Source organism: Xiphophorus maculatus, chromosome 8 (genome assembly GCF_002775205.1).
Source record: "Xiphophorus maculatus strain JP 163 A chromosome 8, X_maculatus-5.0-male, whole genome shotgun sequence".
NCBI lineage: Eukaryota > Metazoa > Chordata > Actinopteri > Cyprinodontiformes > Poeciliidae > Xiphophorus > Xiphophorus maculatus.
Window position 1 is genome coordinate 21,109,822 of NC_036450.1, and position 20,791 is coordinate 21,130,612.

The 20,791-nt window shown below is 38.8% G+C and overlaps 1 protein-coding gene across 2 annotated transcripts; it reads left to right on the plus strand.

Annotated features, from left to right (window-relative positions):
- The first annotated feature begins 1,896 nt into the window (after positions 1-1,896).
- On the plus strand, positions 1,897-17,448 carry LOC102232433 (1-acyl-sn-glycerol-3-phosphate acyltransferase alpha-like). Of its 2 annotated transcripts, none has more exons than XM_023338578.1 (6): positions 1,897-2,332; positions 9,773-9,945; positions 13,989-14,164; positions 14,281-14,376; positions 15,586-15,658; positions 16,027-17,448. In XM_023338578.1, the coding sequence occupies exons 1-6, from the start codon at positions 2,160-2,162 to the stop codon at positions 16,182-16,184; spliced, it is 849 nt and encodes a 282-aa protein (XP_023194346.1). In that variant the 5' UTR covers positions 1,897-2,159; the 3' UTR covers positions 16,185-17,448. The 2 variants fall into 2 exon arrangements, with proteins under 2 accessions (XP_023194346.1, XP_005798044.1); XM_005797987.2 differs by having other exon boundaries at positions 1,904-2,332; positions 9,773-9,906.
- The last annotated feature ends 3,343 nt before the right edge of the window (positions 17,449-20,791 follow it).

Genomic DNA, 20,791 nt, shown 5'->3' on the forward strand with positions numbered 1-20,791 from the left:
CATCAGGTGGAGCTCAATGTCTTTTTTTTTATGTCAAACAAGTGGTATGTACTCTGGTTATTTGTGCTTAACAACTCAAAGATGCACGAGCCAAAGGTTATTTGTTTATTTATAGGGTCATTTAAAAAAAAAAAAAAAAAAACTTATTCTGGAAAATAATTGGTTGCTTTGTGGTTCTTGATTTGTTTATTTGTCAGTCAGTAAAACCAAAATATATTTACAGCACAGAACACAATGTACCGTAGGAAAGCAGTAATATTTGTATTCATTTTGGTGTTTTTCAGCATTCTATTTTGTTTTTTTGTTTTAATGCTGCAGTTTTTGTGGAAGTACATTGATAGAAATAAGTGCTAGAATATTTCACTCATGGCCGCAGTTTGTTGACTCACACTTCCTTCGCAAACATTAACTCGCCCCACCAGGCCAACTCCACACTTCTTGTTGACTGTGCGTATTTAGTCAAATTTGAACAGTCTAACATTAACAACGGAGTTTACTCTTACACTGAGCCAGGTAAACGTATTCACAACCCATTTTCTCATTCTCTGACCGCCAACTTCAGTGCATATTCCTGAGTTTCACTGCAAGTTGCACACATGTGGGGATGTCTTTACTAATTCGGGGCGTTGCACTGGAATTCATTTAGCCAAATCAGAGAAAAGAAGGTGCACAAAAAAAACCCTGAAAGTCTGAAATTATTCAATCTTGTTGATAAAAACATTTTTGAAAATCATCAATAATGCATGCTTTTCTTTTCACTTCATAATTATGGACTATTTTGTGTTGATTGATCATCCCGAATTGCAAAGAAATACTTTAAAGTGTTTGATTTTAATGCAGTAAAGTGTGGAGAAGTTTACTAATTATGATTCAAAATAATAACAAAAATTAAATCTTGAGGATGTTTTTTTTTTATTTTTCTTATGTGCATGTAAGATGTATTTAAATGGAGGTCAGTAACAGTAACAGTATCTCTACACACATTAGATTAGGATTATCTGCCACTTCATCATAATCCTCCAAATCATGTCAAGTAGAGCTCCTCGACGTAGCCGAAACGTCTTTGTCAGGGCGACTGGACGGTGTCAGATTATGGCCCGGGACTGGATTATTACCACTAATCCAATTGAACATCTGCTTTAATCCGCAGCCAAACTAGTCTGATGCCGAGGGGTAACAGCAAACACCTGGAGATCATCACAATGGTAATTTTGGATGGTGAACCACATAGAAGGGTAATAAAGAATCCTCCAACAGGGCCAGTCAAAGCTATGGATTTACTTTGCGGCTTTTTAGAGGCCCGTGGTGGCGCCAAGACAACTTGGATTTACAGTTTGATGAATGCAGTGCACCAGTTGTAGGGAAACCTCCATTACTGAGACGTTATGCTTGCAGAGTTATAATGTAAGCTTACTGTTGGTATTGTATTGTGAGATGCACACAAGAGAAAGCAATAACAGTTACACGTTGTGGCATTTGGTTTTAAGAAGCAGATTAACTTGATGCGTAAGGATACATTTCAGAATAATGGACAGAGCCGGGGCCCTCCTTGTTAGCGCTAATGTTACATTTGTGAAAGGTAAATGTAACATATGAGTATAAAAAGGGGAACATTTATGGTGAACTTTAGTAGAAGTGGGACCCTTAAGTGACATTTTGCCCAGGATCTTAATAATAATAATAATAATAATAATAATAATAATAATAATAATAATAATAATAATAATAATAAACATTAAGCAGGTGCTCTGCTGCCTGCAGTTTTTGTGATTTCGAATAAACCAGCTGAAAGTTAAGAATGTGCTGACGGACGTCCAGCTGTCTCTGCGCTGTAAATCACTAATTATGCAGCTCGTGACATCTGACCCGTCCGCCGTGAACCAACCGGAAATAGAAAAGCAAGCAAAACTGATGACGATTTGACTCCACCTCATGATGCCATTTAGCAACAGATGAGCCGCGGAGCTTGTTCATTCCGTGCTGCCCACGGTCTCAGCGTCTCTTTCACTCTTGCGCATTAAAGGGAGCCCTACCCGGTTGTGTAATGTCCGTCGGGGTCGCGGCGCGCCCCTTCTCCCTTCTTGGACCGTAGCTGGGCGGCTTCCTCATCCGACCTGCGAGCGCTTTCGGCTGGCCGCGAGTCTCTCCAGTGCATCGCTATGGATGTGGCGTGGATGCTGCTGCTGCTGTTTCCACTCCTGATGTGGACCAGCAGCACGTTTGTGTTCTATTTCAAAAAGTTCTTCTACGTGGCCTGGATGATGTTCCTGGCCATTCTGGGGATTCCCGTATGTTTACTGAAAAGCGGAGGGAGAGACGTGGAAAACATGAGGTGAGTTGGAAATGTCTGACAGTTAGCAGCCGTTAGCCTGCTAGCTGTTTAGCAGCAGCAGTTGTTGATATGAAACATTCAGACGAGGCTGGCTGCGCTTTTATTGTAGCCAAAACTTTTGTGAAAATATAAAAATTAGCCAGCGTGTAGGACGAGGAGAGAGTCTAATATATGAAAAATATTAAACTTTTCTGTCGGAGAAGAAAACCGAAAAAAAAACCCCTAAAAAAAAAACAAACTAATTTTTAATCGTGTGCTATATTAGCCCCGCTCACACGCTGGCAGCAGGAATGTGTTACTGTTAGCTAACGTTGCTAACTCCGGTTGATGTTTGTTTTAGTCTCAGGCAAGAATGATTATCCTGTTTATGCTGTCAGCAACAATCTCAGTCAGTTGTGTAATATTTATAGCATTAGTTAAGAAAGCAAAGTTTGTTTTCCCAAAACAATAGCCTAGCCAAACCAATTAGGAAAATTATACAACTTTTATATGTACTCAGATAGAGATAAATCTTTATTGTCATTGTCACAAGGACAGCGAAATTTAAAAGGTGCCATCAGTATCAATATCCTCCAGCATAATTAATTAAAATCTTTTCACTTAATATGCATACTTTTTCCATTGAATTTTGAGTTTCAAAATAAGAGTATTGGGATTTAACTTCTAGAGAACCTCTGCATGGTACTGATGAGTTCTTTAAAGCTGTACAATCTATCCAGTCGTGTCATTGCATGGGGAAGTGACTGATTGGATTCAATACTTGCGGGCTATTTTAGTTTGCAGTGTCATGCATTTATAATCTTAATGTTAATAATGTATGTTGACAGTTGCATGTACCTTGCTTGTATTTAATTTCCAGAACTGATGTAGATTTCAGTGAGTGAGAAGCTAAAAATCAGTGAAAGTGATGAACACTAGGCACCGATCATAAATTTGTGGCCAATTTTTGATGTCAGTTTTGTTATATTTAAACTCTGACCATCCTATTCTGGTTTATTTTTAAGAATTGTGAATAAGTGTTTCAGATATATATTTTTTCTAGCATTCCTGTCATTGATGTTTAATATTGGGATGTGTGTGACGTCGCACAGAACGCGCACAAAAACAAGCTAGAATGGTTAGCATCAACTGTGAACAGCAGTGTCTGAGAATTTAGACACTATTTCTAGGTGTCTAGAAATAGATATGAAAATTTGGGCCGACATTAACGTTATTGATATAGTTGACAACTGATACTTACTGATATCACATTTGTTATTCCGTTATATATACTAGAAGTATTTTCCTATGCTTTTGACACAGTAAAACAACGACCACACAACTGACAGTGCTTCCATGACAGCTCATATTTATAAGTCGTGGGGAAAATATTGGCAAGCATAGACCAAACTTACAAAATGGCAAAGGTGCAAAAACGACAAGCACCCATTGAATTCTGGCTTTCTGTTGTCGATATCCCTGTGTAAAAAAAAATAGTTGTCTTGCATAGTTTTGCTTCTCCAGACTTTAATTTAAAACACTTCGCTCAAACAGAAAATCCCTAACTTTGAGTCTTCGTCCTGCAGTAACGGCTACCAAAGCAACACATTTTGTAGGGAGCGAAAGGGATGTGTTCACTAGATTTTTTATTTATTTATTTTTTTTAGTTTATGGATCGTTGATCACTGGTCAGTTGAAAATTGACAAATTTTGTTCACCTTCTTGGTGTATCTCTTCTGGGAACCTACTGGTGACTGAACCAAAGATTGAAAAGAGTCATTGCAGTACCCGACAATAATCCTTCATTTGCTTGTTTCTGCTAATATCCTAATGCTGCTTTGTATTTGAATTTCTCAAATCTTGACTTTGCATGTTTTCATCTAGATCTCATACATTCAGAAGTATACCTCATTCCCGACGACGGAAGGAATCAGTTATTTTATTTTTAGCCAGCAAAGTGTTTGGATATACTGACCAGGGTTTTTTCTGATAGACTGCTGCACACATTCCAGTAATTACCTTGAAGAGACAGATGCCAGAAGATGAATTTTTCCTGATTAGGCTTGGGTTACTGAATAGTCATGAGGCAGATCTTCCTGGTAACCTCATCGGGTGCCGACTGCAGACCCCAGGAGTTGCCTCAATGCACTAGGAATAACTGTTTCGCAGTCTGGTGGTGTCATGTTGCACCAGTGTACCATGCTTGCCCACTCTAAGGTTATCTGGACTTGTTGACTGTGACAAAGCAACTCAGTTGGGGTCATACCTTGAACGGAGGGGTGAACAGATTTTGGTGGGTACACGTTTGGCACTCGTGCGCAAAATGGTCAGAGCGATTCGACAGGATAAATGGGGACTGTCAGACATTTTGCTGCCACACAAACGCCCGAATTCTGGGCCTGACTAGGGACTCTGCAGCTGACTTGGAGCCCTGGAATGCATTCAGTCGACTCACTGGGCAAAACAGACTCACATCTGTTCAGTCTGTTCAATGCACCCACAAAAGCTACATTTAATTTAGTGCTTGTGTTTTTGTTTGCGTGCTGTTCTCCAGGGAATTGCCTTGAATTGCTGCTACATTCTGGGTACCAGTCCAGTCTTCATTATCACGGCTGATTCTCATGATAGCAATTAAAGATAGACGTTTGTTTTTTTTTTTCTTTTTCTCATTCATCACTGCTTGAGCTCCGGTTACACCTTGTGCAACTGTACTACAGTCAGTGGGAGACAAGTCTTTGTCTTCATGGCGGTTGTATGTTTGCTCAAACAGGAGGATTACAGAGGAAGTCGGTGTACACGATCAGACATGCATCGCCTTGCAGAAGTATTCAGTCTCTTGAAGACTTCCATATTTTGCCATGCTGTGTGTTTTGGGGGATATTTTGTTTTAGACCGACACAAAGTAGCGTGTGTATAATTAGAAACCTACAGGAAAATGATGCATTGATGTCATTTAGGTTTATGAATAAAATCTAAAGAAAATAAATTTGGATTCAGCCTCCTCATGCGAATACTTTTTAGAATCAGCTACCACACCAGTTACTGCTGCAAATATTTTGGGATAGGTTTTCAGTTGGGATGCATGATGTGCCACATTAACATCGGTATTAACCAATATTAGTAATTTTTTTTGACATATTGGCATCGGTCCGCTAAGTAAAACTGGACTGATTTTGACAACCGACAACTGTTTATTTTAAACTTGTTTCCCTTTGCGTTTCTGAAATAGTAGGGGATTGGCCATGCGGTATTTGTTTGGTCACTTGACCGTGATAGTGATGCAGCGCAAAACCTGTAGGATGTTGAATCGAAGCGATGCGGTCTATTTTGTCGCCGCCGAAAGGGTAGGGAGATGTATAAAATCGGTTAGCGGCCTTAAAAGCAAAAATAATATTAGATATTGGCCTAAATTTCATATAGGTGCATCCCCAGTTTTCACCAGGTTTGATCATGTACAGTTTGACATCTTTGCCTTCTCTTCTTCAAAAAACCACTTTAAGCTGGAGACCATCTTTGAACACCAACTTTCAAGTCTTGCTACCGATTCTCAATTAAATTCAGGTCTGGACTTTGTTTAAGCAATCAGAACACATGAATATGCTTCGGTGTGAATCACTACGTTTTAGATATTTTGCCAGCTAAAGGAGAACCTTCACCTCAGTCTCGAGTCCCAACAATCGTGTAACGGACTACTAGCTTTTAGATGTGAGTATACTTAAGGGTTGACGACAATATTTCAATGTATTTATTACAATAACTTTAAAGGGGATGACGAAATCTATTTAAAAACCCATTACTGTTTCTTTGTCTTCAATTTTTCGGTAGTCGATTGTTTTGGCAGGGAGAGCGTGTCAAATCCTCACTAACACAAATACTCCTCAAGAAACAACTTGTAGATTTCCAAATATGCTACGTCAAGACACCAGATACATCTGTTAGTACAGTGTAACTAAACAATTACAAATATTACAAATATTTATTCCTGCTCCAGTGAGGAACAGATGAAGACTAACAGTCTTAATGATACTTTTAGTTATTAGTTTGCAAACATTAAAGTGTAAAGTTTATCATTGTTATTAGAAAAAAACAATTATAGGATAATTGGCTGCCGTGCCTACTTTTTTTTCCTAAAGTGGGTGAGATCTGACCTGTAACCACATGATTTAGGAAAAAAAATTCACTTATTACCCAAATCCCAGTGAAACTGCTTTATCTATGTGAATTCATTCATTTCTGATGAAGTAATTGTTTGTTCAGTCCCTCCTCCCTTATGATCACGGCCCTGCCCTAGACAAGCTTGACCTTTAACTTGTAAAAAAAAAAAAAAGGCTGACTAAGTTGAGCTGTGGTGTGTCGATTCAGTAGTTTTGTGGATTGCAGGCCAGATTTACTCTTAGTTGTGCACTTTGGTTCTTGCTTAAACATGATCACGCCAGATAAGTTCAAAGGATCTGACTTTTGGACTGATAATGAAATTTGCCCTAATGAAATCTGGTTGGGTTGATTGTAAAACTCTGGACTGGTGTTGCAGTCATTGCAACAGCGAGTGATTGCGTGTCGGTGCCTTTTGCACCGGACTGAGCACTTTATCACCACAAGGTCTTGTTGAAAGGTTACCTTTAAAGCCAGAGTGTGATTTACCAAAGGGGAAAAGCGAGGTTTGATCCTCCCAGTAAAGGCTGTTTGAAGTTTATCAGATGAATGTGTGTAGTATTATTTTTCATGCCCTGTCAAAAAGTCTATAAATGTTTATATTCTCAAGATGAGACCTATTAGTCTTTCTATTCCACATTCCAGAACAAAAGACAGTTTAATTCCATATGGGCTTTGTTTGAGATTAGTTTTGCTCTGTTGGTAGAGTTTGTTGTGCTCATTGGCTTTTTTTGTTGTTGTTGGCGACATCCGACTTCTGAAAAAAATTTTTTATACATACCCGAAGGACTGCTGAAGTGGAAGGATGGTAGAGATTACATTCAAACAAGCAAACATTTGAGATGAAAAGACTTAACGTCGAGTGCCTATAGGTTGCAGTTCACTATAGGGGTGACGTGCAGTGATGGTCTTTCTCCACACATTCTGTTTTGCAAGTTATGTTTAAACAAAAATCAGATTTGTTAAGTGCACTAATAATAGATTTCTGCAGCTTCAACTAGAGCTGTGGATTTCTGTTTAGCCCAGATTTTCTTAATTTTGAGTGATCTGTGATTGGTCGATACTTGTACGTGAAACCGATTTTATCTAACGCCACAAAGGTCTGAAAATCACTGAAGGAACTCCCTCATCAAGTCAGAATGTGTTTGTATTGTTTCATGGGTATTGTACAATATATATATATAAAATAAAAACTAGGAAAATGAAAGGTTTATTGTGACTTTGTAACATCTTACAGCGTTGGTTATATATAAAAAGAAATCGGTATTGGCCTAAATCAAAATCGACAAGTCAAGCTTTTTGAAGATCTGTGATCGGCCTGAAAGCTGCAATCGGTGCACCACTAGTTATAAACATAATAAAAAGTAAAAGGGCAGATTTACATGCCAGCTACAATTTAGCAGATGTGTGATTAAGTTTGGGAACAAGGTAAGTTTACATTAGGTTTGCATGTGTGTGCTTGTTTTTTCTTTAAGGTAATTCTCTTCTTTCTCTGAAGACAAAGTTTAATTTCCAAGCTAGACCAGTCAAGGATAACGATAAGTGAAAACCGCTACTATGAAATTCTCCATTGCTTGTTTGTAAACAGCTTTTTATGGGGCTTCCCTTCCTGGTCTTTTTACATCCTAAAATAAACTCATTTTGACCTGAGGGTGGAGACATGAGTGACATCTGAGACCAGATTGAGCAAAAATACAAACTGCACATGATGCTGCGTCTTCTTTTAGAAAACACTTCCTCTGCTTGATTTGCAGCCCTCGGGCTTATGTCAGTGCAACTGTGTAATAACAAAACCACAAAATGCAATCACAGCATAGGAGTTAAAAATGTGCCTTTTTGCAATTTGTTTACACTGAAACCAGGATGAGTTGCTGTTCAGTCACAAGGAAAAAGAGCAAAGGTCGAGCACCAAGGAATAAAAAAAATTAAAATAAAAATTCAATGGAGTAGTTGGTGCTTTTCAAACCCGGCTGCTTGTGGGCATTCATGTAGCGTGAGACTACAGAAAGTGATTCCAGAGAAAGCAGAACCACCAAATTCAGCAGTGAAAGTTGAAGACGGTGAAAAGAAACTCCACAAACGATCAAAGTCAGACCTGGAGTCTTGTAATTCTTGTGTGCACTGATGACTTCTGATACATTGTTTGAATTTCTATATCAACCTTTCAATCTTGTTACATAAAGACTTCACAGGAACTTATTTTAGTTTGAAGGAAATTTAAAACCTTTGATATAAATAGTGTTTTTCAGGAAGAAAGTTGTGTAGTCAAGCAATGAGAGAATGAAGAGGATGATTTTCAGAAATCTGACAGTGTGAGCTATAATTCTGCTTTTTGGGGGTTTTTTGGGTTTTTTTTTTTTAAAGAGAATATTGAAAAACAATTGCTGAAAACCGGCGGCTCATCAAGAGATCGACTGTTGTCTAGAACCAGATGATTTTTATACACTTGACCAGCTCTGATCGGTGACCAACCAATCAGAAAACGACAAAATTTGACCTATATCAGCAGATGTACTACCAGTTCACACTAACACTGCTGGCTATATTGGTCCGATTTTAGGCAAAACATGAGTTTCTGATTATATTGGGGCTATCTAAAATCTGATCAAAGAATTTCCCACCAGCGCTTGAATCCTGAATGAAGACCCATTTGTTAAAAATAAATGGTTCAGTTGTTCTCCATATAATATCACTTGATGAAGCCTTTTCTAACACTAAACACTACAAAATAATTAAATAAGTATGTATGATTCATGGTGATATCATATCGGGTCAATATCGATATCGGCAAATACTCAAAGCTGTGATATTGGTATCGTATTGAAAGTGAAAACCGTATTAGAACACTCTTACTGCCTACTGTGAAAGTTGTTAATAAGGGAAGGAAATTTAACTATCAAGTTAGATTAAACACAAGATGTGCAAGAAACATCTAGAAAGTAATCTGTACTTCTCACAGAAGCTTGTCAGCTGTTCCTAAAAGCAACATCCAAGACGAGGGTTGTACAAAATTTAAACATATAACTGCGTTTTAGTCATTTTGAAGAGTGCAGTTGTCTCTAGTGGGAGTTGATACAAAGGAGTGATGGTGTGAGCCACAAAAAGCAGAAGAGTGAGCCGGCTGAGCAGCCACCTGAGTTATCATTTGTGTTCTTTTACCTACGGTGCAAGTTGTTTTGTGAGAATATCTGCTGAATAAACTTGATGACATGTCTGTCTGAGCAGAGCATGATGGTAGTTTAACTCTAAAACCAACTATTTTCAGCACTGTCATAACTTTCTTTCCCCCCACCCCTTTTTCCTGTCCAGGATTATCCGTTCTATGGTCCGTCATGTCAAGTACTTGTTTGGGCTTCGAATTGAAGTGAGCGGCTGGGAGCACCTGCAGACAGAAGGGCCTTATGTCATCATCTCCAACCACCAGAGCTCCCTGGATGTTCTGGGTAGGCGTCGTGGTTCCTGTCATGTCACCTCTGAACCAGGTTTTGAGTTTATTTTCAACCAACACGATCATTTATTTTTTAGCACCGACTGAAAGATTTGAAGAGTCGTCCAAGATGGTTGAGCAGATGGTAGTTTCTCCTTAGCTTTTTTAAAAATAAGATCCGTTTCATGGTAGAAACCAATGCTTGTTTTTTTGGGGGTGGAGGGTTTCATTAGCAACATAACCCCAATTTGAGCACACACACACGCACTCACACACACACTCACACACACAATTAGTCCCAGATGGAAGAATTGTGCCACTGAGCTTGTAAAGGGGGGTTCTAAATATAAATCTGCTGAATCCAATCTCTCTGGCAAATGTACAGAAAAAAACGCTCCTGCATAATGGGAGCAATATGGATTTGTTTTTTTCACCCTCTGCTCTGCAAATCAGTAAAAATGAGCAATCCAGTGTTTCAAAGAAGGTAGAAGCCATGATTACGCTTTCAAATGAATAACTTTCTGAATTGCTGCAATGTCTGGACCTCATCTCTTACTGATTGGTAGATGAATTTTATTCCTTCAAGCCAACACTACACAGTGATTTGGGTTCTTATCTATCAGATTATGATAACGTAATGTAAAGATGCCCCAGTTTCATGGTATTTAAATATGGATCACAATGTAATTTCTATTATTTAAGTCAGAAAAGGAAAAAGTCAGATGGATATTATGCTATCAAAAATCAATATTACATTTGCTTGATTTTTGAATCATCAAATGGAAATACTTGCTAAATTTGGCCTTTTTCAGCTAGATTTGCTCTGAATTTTTGCATGTCTTAAATATGTCCAAGTTTTCCACACCAGTTCTTAAATTGGTACCTTGGTTCATTCATTGCTTAATATATAACTTAATGTAATTTCATTTTGGTAAATAGTTGTGGTTGCATTCATTATTTGTATTGTAGTTCTTTCCAGAGAATGTGGAAATTGTTATTGCTTGACAAAACCGTAAAGCTCTTTTTCATTTAGTTATTTCCTCAAAAAATCCTGCTCATTTTGCATTCATTAAGTAATTGAAATGAAGAATTTCTATTTAATTATCTAAATATGAGCTCCTTTGCTATGAAAGGATTTACATCTAATAAGATTTGGCTTAAAAACTAGTGTTTCAGAAGTTGGCTGTCAAGAGTAAGCTGTGAAACTTTAGAAAGACTGCATAGGAAGGCATCAAAGTTAGGTAATGATTAGTGGTCAAAACACTCGAGCCAGCCCCCAGCTAAAACAACATAAGTGAATAAAAGATTTTTTTATATATGTATATATAATTTTTTTTAGATATATATATATCAAATGTATGTCTCTCACTGCTGTGTGTGATAGAGATGTCAATTTCTCTGCAGGAATCTTCCAGAGGGATTTATAAATCTAATCTAACTATTGAAGCTGCTTAATATATAAAGTTGGTTAGAGCCCTTCACACTACATTCAGTCATTCGCATGCTGACAGATGACCATTTGTGTCAATTTATGGTTTATTTGCCTCAGCGTTTGTCTGTCTCTAAAACGGGTCAATCAATGACAGCTTCCCTGTAGTTTTTCTTGCTGTAGAAAACCTTTGTGATCCGAGACACCGAGGCTGTCTGCTGTAGATCTGGAGTTCAACCCACCCTGATCCTGTGGACGCCGGCCAGCCGTCACAGTCCGCTTTAAATCTCTGACCAAACAGTATCAAAGTGCACTTTATAAGGTGGAGGACTGCTGGATGCATCAGTTCCTATGGCCATCCAAGATTTAATATGTCTGTCGGTTCATTCAGAGAAACGCAGAGCAGACCATGACTTCATGAGTCCACCGTTGAGGCCCGGTGCCAAGTATATTACTTTCAAGCTTTAGACCTCTGCTTTTTTTTTTTAAGTAACAATTCCCCCCTTCCTCATTCTTCCTGAGGATGGATTTGTAGAGTTGGTTTTGCTAAAATTAGAACGAATAACAACCCAGCATTTCACTAGAATGCCTGGCGATGCATTTCATCATCTTCGGTTGAATTCTTGGCCACTCTGCTGTGTTTGTTGTCAGTTTTAGTGCCTTTTTTTTATTTTTTTACTTTCAACTTAGTCCTAAATCTAGAGTGTGAAGTGACACATTTAGGTTAGGTGTGTTTACTTCCCATTATTGGCCCAGGAGGAGTGTTTCTCTGTGTCGGTGAGTGATGAGCGCAGGCTCCTGGCCAGCGTGATGACAGCATGAGGAGAGCCAGGCATCTCATTAGTGTAGGAAAAAGCTCAGCGGGAGGTTGACTCGGCATCCAAGTCGCCATGCCAACAGCTGCACTCGGCCATTAATACCAGAGCTCTTTCTAGAGCAGATGTAATTTTCTCTCTCGGTGTTCAGTTTTCCGTTGTTCTCTACGCTGGTAGAAGTTCACTCACCCTTCACTTTTCTGTCCTTTCTTCACCCGACGTTGTCTTCCTTTCTCTTGAGTTTTATGGCTCTGGCATATCGCTCACTACAGAGAGGTTGTTAAAGCAGGCAGGATAACTCCCACCAATAAAGATATGTGGTGTGTTTTCACATTCAGCATATACCTGATATCAGGGATTTAAACTTCAGCAAATCCGACTCCAAGTAGAAGAAGTCAAAGTTCGTCCCAGACTCCTAGATGTTATTTCTTAATAGGATCTTTGTACTTGCTGTACTTGAATGCAACGTGATCTGTCATTGGGCTAGCACTGTGTAAAACGTATATGGACTTGAACAGTATCTTTTTCTTTTTGATTGAACGTTTGAATATTTTGTCTAGGATTCCAATCAAAATCCTTATGTTTGGATGACCGTCCAATTCTTGCATGAGAAACCGTCTGTCTTATAAACCAATGCAAAGCTCTAAAAATCAGTTGCTACCATCTTTTGCTCAGACAGACCCGCCTACCAGGTCACAGATGCATGTGCACGATTAACAATAGTCACCCCACTGTTGCCAACTTGGCTACTTTTCAGACAAAAAAAATCGGTATCGGCCAATATCGAAATCGGCAGATTGGACTTTTTAAAGATCAGAAATCAGCCTGAAAACTGAGAATGGTGCACCCATAATTTCATCACTTTACAATCAAAACGTTTTTAGTATTTAACCGGTGTTTTATCCGGAATAGATAAAAACCTGGGGCATCTGATAGACCGGGGGCAACTGAGTTCAAAGGGAGTGAATACTTTTGATGACGACGTATGTGACGCTAAAAGTCTAATTCTGCAGCAGTACATGTAAAATTAGTGAACCACATGATTTGAAGGAAAATGTTTGCCGAGGTAATAAACAAAGTGCCCACTCATCCTTAAAAAGCCTTACATTCATGTATCTAAAGTTAAGTCCTTTAAAATGTCTTAAATTTATTAGAAAAAAATGAAGTTTGGTTGGCCTTAAATCAGTCACAGGTTGTAAATTTTGTTGTGGGAGGAATATTTAATCTTGTATATTCTATGTAGTTTATTTTTCTTGAGACATTTTTGTCAGGTGAAAGTTCAAGTTGCACACACACATCTTCGCTACGTTCTGTGACTCGAGGCGGTTGAGGTGACCGCTAATTAGCTGCTAATAAACCCTTGCTACCTAGCTTTTTTTGCTTCTGTCGATGAGTGTAAATTATCGCCTGTTGGCCGGACGACATTCATATTGTCGTCCGTTGCAACTCATACAATCTTATTTTGTACAAAAAAAGAATGGGGCTACTACATAAAACATGGAACTTTCTTTTGTATATTTTTGTTGTAATACAGATTTTAAATTTCTTTTATATTGATTTTAAATTGGAGTTGGGGAGACGTGCAGAAATGAGTTAAATTAAGTTTGGGTTTTGATTTTAAGTCACACCAGTCGCCCCCTGCTGGCTACTAAAGAGTTCAGATTTGAAACGTTTCCCAGTTGGCCTAACACTACAGCTTGTGATCATGCACACATATAAAGTTAAATGTTTGTTCATAATCAGATCATTTCTTCTCCTAACCAAGTTACATTTTACACAGCGCCGAATGTAAATAAACCGTGACATTTAGCGTTTCTGTCCTTTTACCACCATAATAACCTGCGTGTCTCTCAGGGATGATGGAGATCCTACCCGACCGCTGCACCACGATAGCCAAGAAGGAACTGGTTTACGCCGGCACGGTCGGCCTCATCTGCTGGCTCGCCGGCATCGTTTTCATCAACCGCAAAAAGACGAGCGACGCCAAGAGCGTCATGGCCGACGCTGCCAAAACCATGCTCGATGAGCAGGTAATCAAAGTGTTTAGGAAACACGGGGGCACGTCTATATCTTGAGGTTGTTTTTGGCAGAGATTTTGGTTCTAAATCACCCTCCTTCCTCCGACCCTCTGTTTCCCCCTCGATAGATTCGATTGTGGGTCTTCCCAGAGGGAACGCGCAACCAGAACGGCGACTTGCTGCCCTTTAAAAAAGGGGCTTTCCACCTGGCTGTGCAGGCACAAGTAAGTGTGTTTGACTTATCGTCGTTTGGCTGCGCTGCGCCGTGTGTGTGTGTGTGTGTTCTCTCACGCTGACTGGAGTCGGTCTGTTTGTGCTGCTATTCACACCCTCATCCTGCTTGTTCCGCCGACTTTGACTGAAGGGACTGAGACGGACTTGGCCGTATTCCAAAAAACTTCTCTCAAACTTTGACTCACCGACACACGGGGGAGCCAGAAGTCTTGCATGGAGCGCAGCCAAGTTATAATGCAGCCTTACTGACTACATAGATTACAGTATCTGCATCCTGAATGATTAAAAAATAAACAAATTTGTAGCATGTTTGTCGAGGAATCCTAGCTTTGATCCTCGTGCACATTGTTTTCTGTTGTTTTATTGCCTCAGATGTTTAGAGCAAAGGTGAACGGAGCTCTCCGCACAGATTGACTGCTGTGTAATTCACAGCTCAGCTGCGCGCGCTTACGATCTTTAATCTCCGCATGCCTGCAGGTGGGAGGTCTCCGTTCTGTCGGTGGCGTTTCGTGGCGCACATGCAGGTGGAACGAATTAAAAAACACGTTGTGGTCTGAAAGCACAGCTTTCTTCACCCTTGAAAACAAATGTTAAGCTAATAGGTTCGTAACTTTCTGCTAAAGATTCGTATCAGTTGACTTCACATGTACATCAGGACTGAGGCGTATATATGTCTATACAAGTACGGTACCTTACATTTTCATAATTTCTCACCACCACAAACTTTTATTGAGATTTTATTTGATTATGTGTAAGCACAAAGTAACGCGTGACTGTGGATGGAGAAAGATGCATGGTTTTATTTAATTTATTTATTTTACTAATAAAGATCTGAAATGCGGCACACATTCATATCCTGCCTTGAGCGAAAACTGCAGTTATAGCTGGAAGACGTCTGATGGTAAGTTAAACACCTGGAGGATGAGAATTTTACCTTGCATAGTAGATGAACCTCCTTTATTCTCTCTTTTAATCGGTATTTTTGAGTTCTGTAGATATTTTCTGTTGGATCTGGACTTTGATTGGGTCATTCTAACACAATTTTGCTTCGCTTTGATTCATTTCACTGATTACAGTCCCATACATTTAAAAACAATAAATGGTTGTAATAAAGGCATGGATGGTCTTTTCAATACAGGATATTTCTATTCTGATATTTTGACTTCTTTGTCTCCCTTTTTTTATTTTGATTTTTTTAGGTTCCCATCGTACCTGTAGTCTTCTCCTCCTACAGCAGTTTCTACCTTCGGAAAGAAAAGCAGTTCAAATCAGGTAACTCTGCTCTAAATGTTGCACAGTACTTATTCGGAGTGTCCCGATGCAACTTTTTCACTTCCGATACGATACCGATATCACAGCTTTGAGCGCTGGCCGATACCGATATTGACCCGATGCGACATCCGCACAAATTGTACATACGTTTCTTACTTATTTTGTAGTGTGGAGTGTTAGAAAAGTCTTGATCAAGTGATGTTAGAGAACAGTAGTCAACACGAATAGGTATGAGAACAACTGAGCCATTTATCAGACCGATTTCCGATATCGGTATCGGATTGGGACGTCCCTAGTATGTAGGCACATGTTTTTGAGGAGTAAGATGATGTTTGATGGTTTTTATTGTTTGTTTTTTTTTTACACAGGAGTCATCAGGTTGAGGATCCTTCCAAAGATTGAGACAAAGGGACTGACCTCAGACGACGTGTCTTGTCTGTCTGACCAATCGCACAGCCTGATGCGTACCGCTTTCCTGGAAATCTCCGACTTGGTAGCCAAGAGCAACGGGCCCCTAAAGCACTGAAATATCGGCCAATACAGCCTCTTGTTTTTTCTTTTTCCAACCCGTGTCGGAGACCTCCCAGCCCCTCAGACCTCTCTGCTTTCTCCCGGAAGGCCCCGTGGCCTGACCGGGAGACGAGACGAGGACGTCTCTGTCCTCTGGCCCGATCGGAAGAGCTCAGTCAGTCCTGACCCTCGGCGGCGCTCGCCGCGGCGCGAGCGGAGTGACGGACGGCAAGCCGAACAGTACGGATGTGTGTCATTCATGCATGCCTTCTGGATGACTTTGTCCGCCTTCATTGTTGCTTTGTACTTTGGCTTTATTTCCCCGATCTTGAACAATTTTTGCTTTCCTTTCGCCTTTCTCCCTTCCCCCATTTTTTTTTTTTTCTTTGTTGCCTTTTGTTTATTGGACAAACTTTGACGGGGTTTTTTTTTCATAACGTCTCTAGATATTTATGTGCTCCTCTCATATTGCCTTGAGTTTATTTTTTGGCTTTATAGATATACTCACAGCCCCCCATCTTTGTCCTTCCTTTGCTTTTTAGTTTTTTCTGACTTTTCTGCATTCCAGACTCTTTGCTCAAATGGCCAGCGGAGCGGGATCTCCACCAGAAGTTGGAGGAAACGCTATGAATTCAACTCTTTTACGTTCACATTGGCTCAGTGGCGTGACGCCCCATCAACGAACCGATCGGTGTCTTGTGTTTGTGGTCTTTTTCCAGAGCAGCAGAAATAACCGTCGTGCAGCAATCAGCAGCAAGTTTCCTCTCGCGGTCTTCTGTGTATTTTTTTGTTTTGTTGTTTTTTTTGCTCTATTTATTATTTCCACATAGGATTAGATTTGTTTTCCTGCTTTTTAAAAGCGAATCACATGTTTTAGCTCCTTAGGAACAACTATATATTTGAAATGTGTCAGAAAGCGACTGACTTTGTGTCTTGAAGTGATGCCGTTTTAGCATTACAGTTCCAAAGTGCAAGCTACCTGCTGTGCCATGACATTTCCTATAAAAGCGTCTAAGGAATGCTGACTGATTTACCTTTTACCAATAATATGAAGCCGATCTAATGGGCGTGTCGCTAATTCTTATCTCACTCGATTAGCAAACCTGTACCCAATAGGAGTTTAAGTTAAAAAATCTATTTTTGGGTGACTGAACTGAAGTTTTTGTTGTTGTTCATCTTTAAAAAAAAAAAAAAGTTTTTTAGTTTTGATTAAGTTAAGACTTCTTCTCCAGAGGAATTACTGCATTATTTGAAATAAATAGTGAAGATTTTTGGCCTTATTTTTGATTGGTTGCTGTTGCACTTTGACATTTCGGTATTTTGTTTTTCTTTATGTTGTGTATTATGTTCTAGCATTAACTTATATTAACCACATCAGACTGACTGACTTCCTGTTATTTTTGCCTGCAGGTTTTACTCACTGCCTTTACACTGTAACCTGTTTTGCCCATCAAACACCGTTTAAGAATGTACTGCAGTGTTCAAGATCTTGTTTTTGTTCTTTACTTTTTGATTATTATTATTATTTTTAGCTACAGCAGCCCCCATTTTTTGGTAACCCCTAAAAAATTGGTTGAAAATCCTTAAAAATGTTTGTTTTTTCTCCTCAGTAGCAGATTTTACACTGAAATGTCTGCGATACATTCAAACTACGCAAGTTTGGAGAACTTGCATATTGCGTAGACAGACCTCTGACTTAATTTAAAGACATGTTCTCTCGTCTTCCCTGTTTTGAAACGTGGCAGAATAGAAATGTGTCGCATATTACTTATGTACCAGGGAAACAGAACATTGTTGATTGCTAATGAAACGTTCCTCAGCAATCTGATCATCTTAAACAAGTGAATAGAAATAATTTTGTTGCACATACTTTGTGCAACAAACTAATACTAATGTTTTAAAAGGTTGAAGCATTCATAGCAAGGAAGCGTACTTCTTGGGGAATCGTCTCTAGATTGACCAGAATTCTGTCCTTTTGCAGATTTTCTGTTGGTTTTAGGTCTAGAGGGTGAAATGCAAGATGGTTGGTATTGTGTCTGAAGACTTTGACCAAATATTTTCGTCCATTATCCTACCAAAATACCCCAATTCCCAAATTTCTTTTCTTTTCTTTTTTATAATTGCCCTAGTATTTCAAAAAGTGAATGATCGCTTGGACACTTTAAAGGCGCACTGGCTGGAAAACGTGCCCGCAGCATCACAGGTCCTCCAACGTACTTCACAATAAGAGTGTCTGGTGCCAAAAAAGAAAAAAATCAGGTTTAATTTGACCAAAGCACTTTGTTCCATTTAAACTCCCAAGTAGAGTTTAACTAATGGTCTTTAAGTCAGAAAAAGGTTGTTTTTTTTCTTTCTCTCTTCTTTTGACCATGTAGGTACTGTCACCTAAATGTCAAAGTTTCATTAGGTGCTGATCAACCTTTTTTTAATATTTTATTTTATTTTTTTAAAGAAAGCATAAAAATACATAAAACTAATACATTTATGTTATAGGTACCACTAGGGGTTAAAACAACAAAATGTACTCAAATTAAAAGTTAGGTTTTTCTGAAGTATTTTTGCACGTCTCTCATCAGGGTGCCGTATCTGTTCTGTTCTGTAGCGTACAGCAGGTTTAAGCACCTAGAAGTTTTTTCTTTGAGCTGCAAATTTTCTCCCAGCTTGTTATAAACACAGTCCTTCAGAGTAATGGATTCGTTCATCTAGACCAGTGGTTCTTAACCTGGGTTCGATCGAACCCCAGGGGTTCGATGAGTCGGTCTCAGGGGTTCGGCGCAGCCTCTGCCGCGGAGGTAAAGACACACTTGTGTAAAGTCGTGATGACGCGCCCCGCTTGGCCATCACTTGCTGCAGAGGATCATGTTACATTGCTCGGCCAATCAGTGCTGCGGGAAATTTAGTGCACGCAGTGTCAGCGGCTGTCGTAGTTGTACGTCGTGTGGTTTCTTTCTTAATATTTTAATCCATACTAAATATGTCGAGCAAAAAAGAAGTAAATGAACAGACTTTGCTCTGAAGATGCACTTGCCCAGGTGAAGCCACGCCTCTCTGAACTGGTCTCCCAAAGACAAACAGCAGAAGTCACACTGATTTGCAGGCATGTTATTTGTGCAAAACTTTATTCTGGCCCCAAAAAAGTATTTTGTGGATTCAAAGTGACAAAAAACAAATTAAATTTAAAATAAAAAAAATTAAGTTATTAAAAAAAAATGTAATTCTTTGAAAAAAAATCCAAATTTATTTTTAATTAGTAAAATAGTTAAAAAATATTTTTGGGGGCTGAAATTCTTTTATGGGGCCGAAATATTTTTTGGGGGCCAGAGTGAAGTAACACTGTAACTTGCTGTGAGTTCATGGTTTTGTTCTTTGAGCAAAGATGACGTTCATGCACGGCTCATTTTGTGCACCAGCAAAAAAACAACATATATATACAGTACAGACCAAAAGTTTGGACACACCTTTCTAATTCAATGGGTTTTCTTTATTTTCATGACTATTTATAAGGCAAGAAATCCCACTTATTAACCTGACAGGGCAGGTTGACCTATGAAGTGAAAACCATTTCAGGTGACGACCTCTTGAAGCTCATCAAGAAAATGCAGAGTGTGTGCAAAGCAGTAATCACAGCAAAAGGTTGATACTTTGAAGAAACTAGAATATAAGGGGTATTTTCAGTTGTTTTACACTTTTTTGTTTAGTGCATATTTCCACATGTGTTATTCATAGTTTTGATGCCTTCAGTGTGAATCTACAATGTCAATAGTCATGAAAATAAAGGAAACTCATTGGATGAAAAGGTGTGTCCAAACTTTTGGTCTGTACTGTATGTCTTGAATTTTGAAAAAAAAAAATTTATTTATCACTAAAGAAGGGTTCCGTGAATGCGCATATGAAACTGATGGGTTCGGTACCTCAAAAAAGGTTAAGAACCACTGATCTAGACGTACATATTCAATCTGTACCCTACTGTTTGTACTCGGTAGTTTTAGGGATTCCCACTTCTAATACACAAGAGAGCCTAGATGGCATCTGAATATACTTCAGTACTACTAATAACTAAACGTTTTTTTTTGTTGGTTTTTCTAGGTTAGATCAGATGGTTGCCTTTTTTTTTCTTTTGTTTTTAGAGAAATATTTGAACTCTACAGCAACTTGTCCAAATGTTTAAAAGCACTCTACCAAACTGGATTGTTCCAAAAATACAAAGTGTACATTATACATTCTGTTATTTTTCTGGTTTTATTCTACTACTACCTTTTTTTTTTGTATTATTATTTCTATTGATGCAACCGGCTCTAAAGCAATCATTACTGTTAAGTTTTGGGCGCTTCTTTAACATGTAGGAAATAATTTTAAGATATTAAAAATATCTGTTTCTCCCCGCCCTTTTGTTTTTCTTTTTCTTAAGCCAAAGTGAAATTTGGATGCATAGGAGCAATAGAGCCGAGCCTTGTGTGAGTGACGTATGTATGAATGTATATTCTGCTGTCCTATTCTTGGTAAAGGTGAATCCTTTGCATTGGAGGAAAATAAACTGTTTTTTTTTTTCTTTTCTTAAGTGGCTCTATGGAAGTTCTTGTTTTGTATAAAAGTTTCTAAACGAGACAGTAATATTACATTTAC

What these genes read in the sequence shown, in the direction of transcription:
- LOC102232433 (XM_023338578.1), top strand. Translation starts at nt 2,160, where the DNA reads ATGGATGTGGCGTGGATGCTGCTGCTGCTGTTTCCACTCCTGATGTGG. An exon ending in TCATGTCACCTCTGAACCAG is followed by an intron (nt 9,946 to 13,988) that starts GTTTTGAGTTTA and finishes CGTGTCTCTCAG; the next exon opens with GGATGATGGAGATCCTACCC. An exon ending in ACCTGGCTGTGCAGGCACAA is followed by an intron (nt 14,377 to 15,585) that starts GTAAGTGTGTTT and finishes TGATTTTTTTAG; the next exon opens with GTTCCCATCGTACCTGTAGT.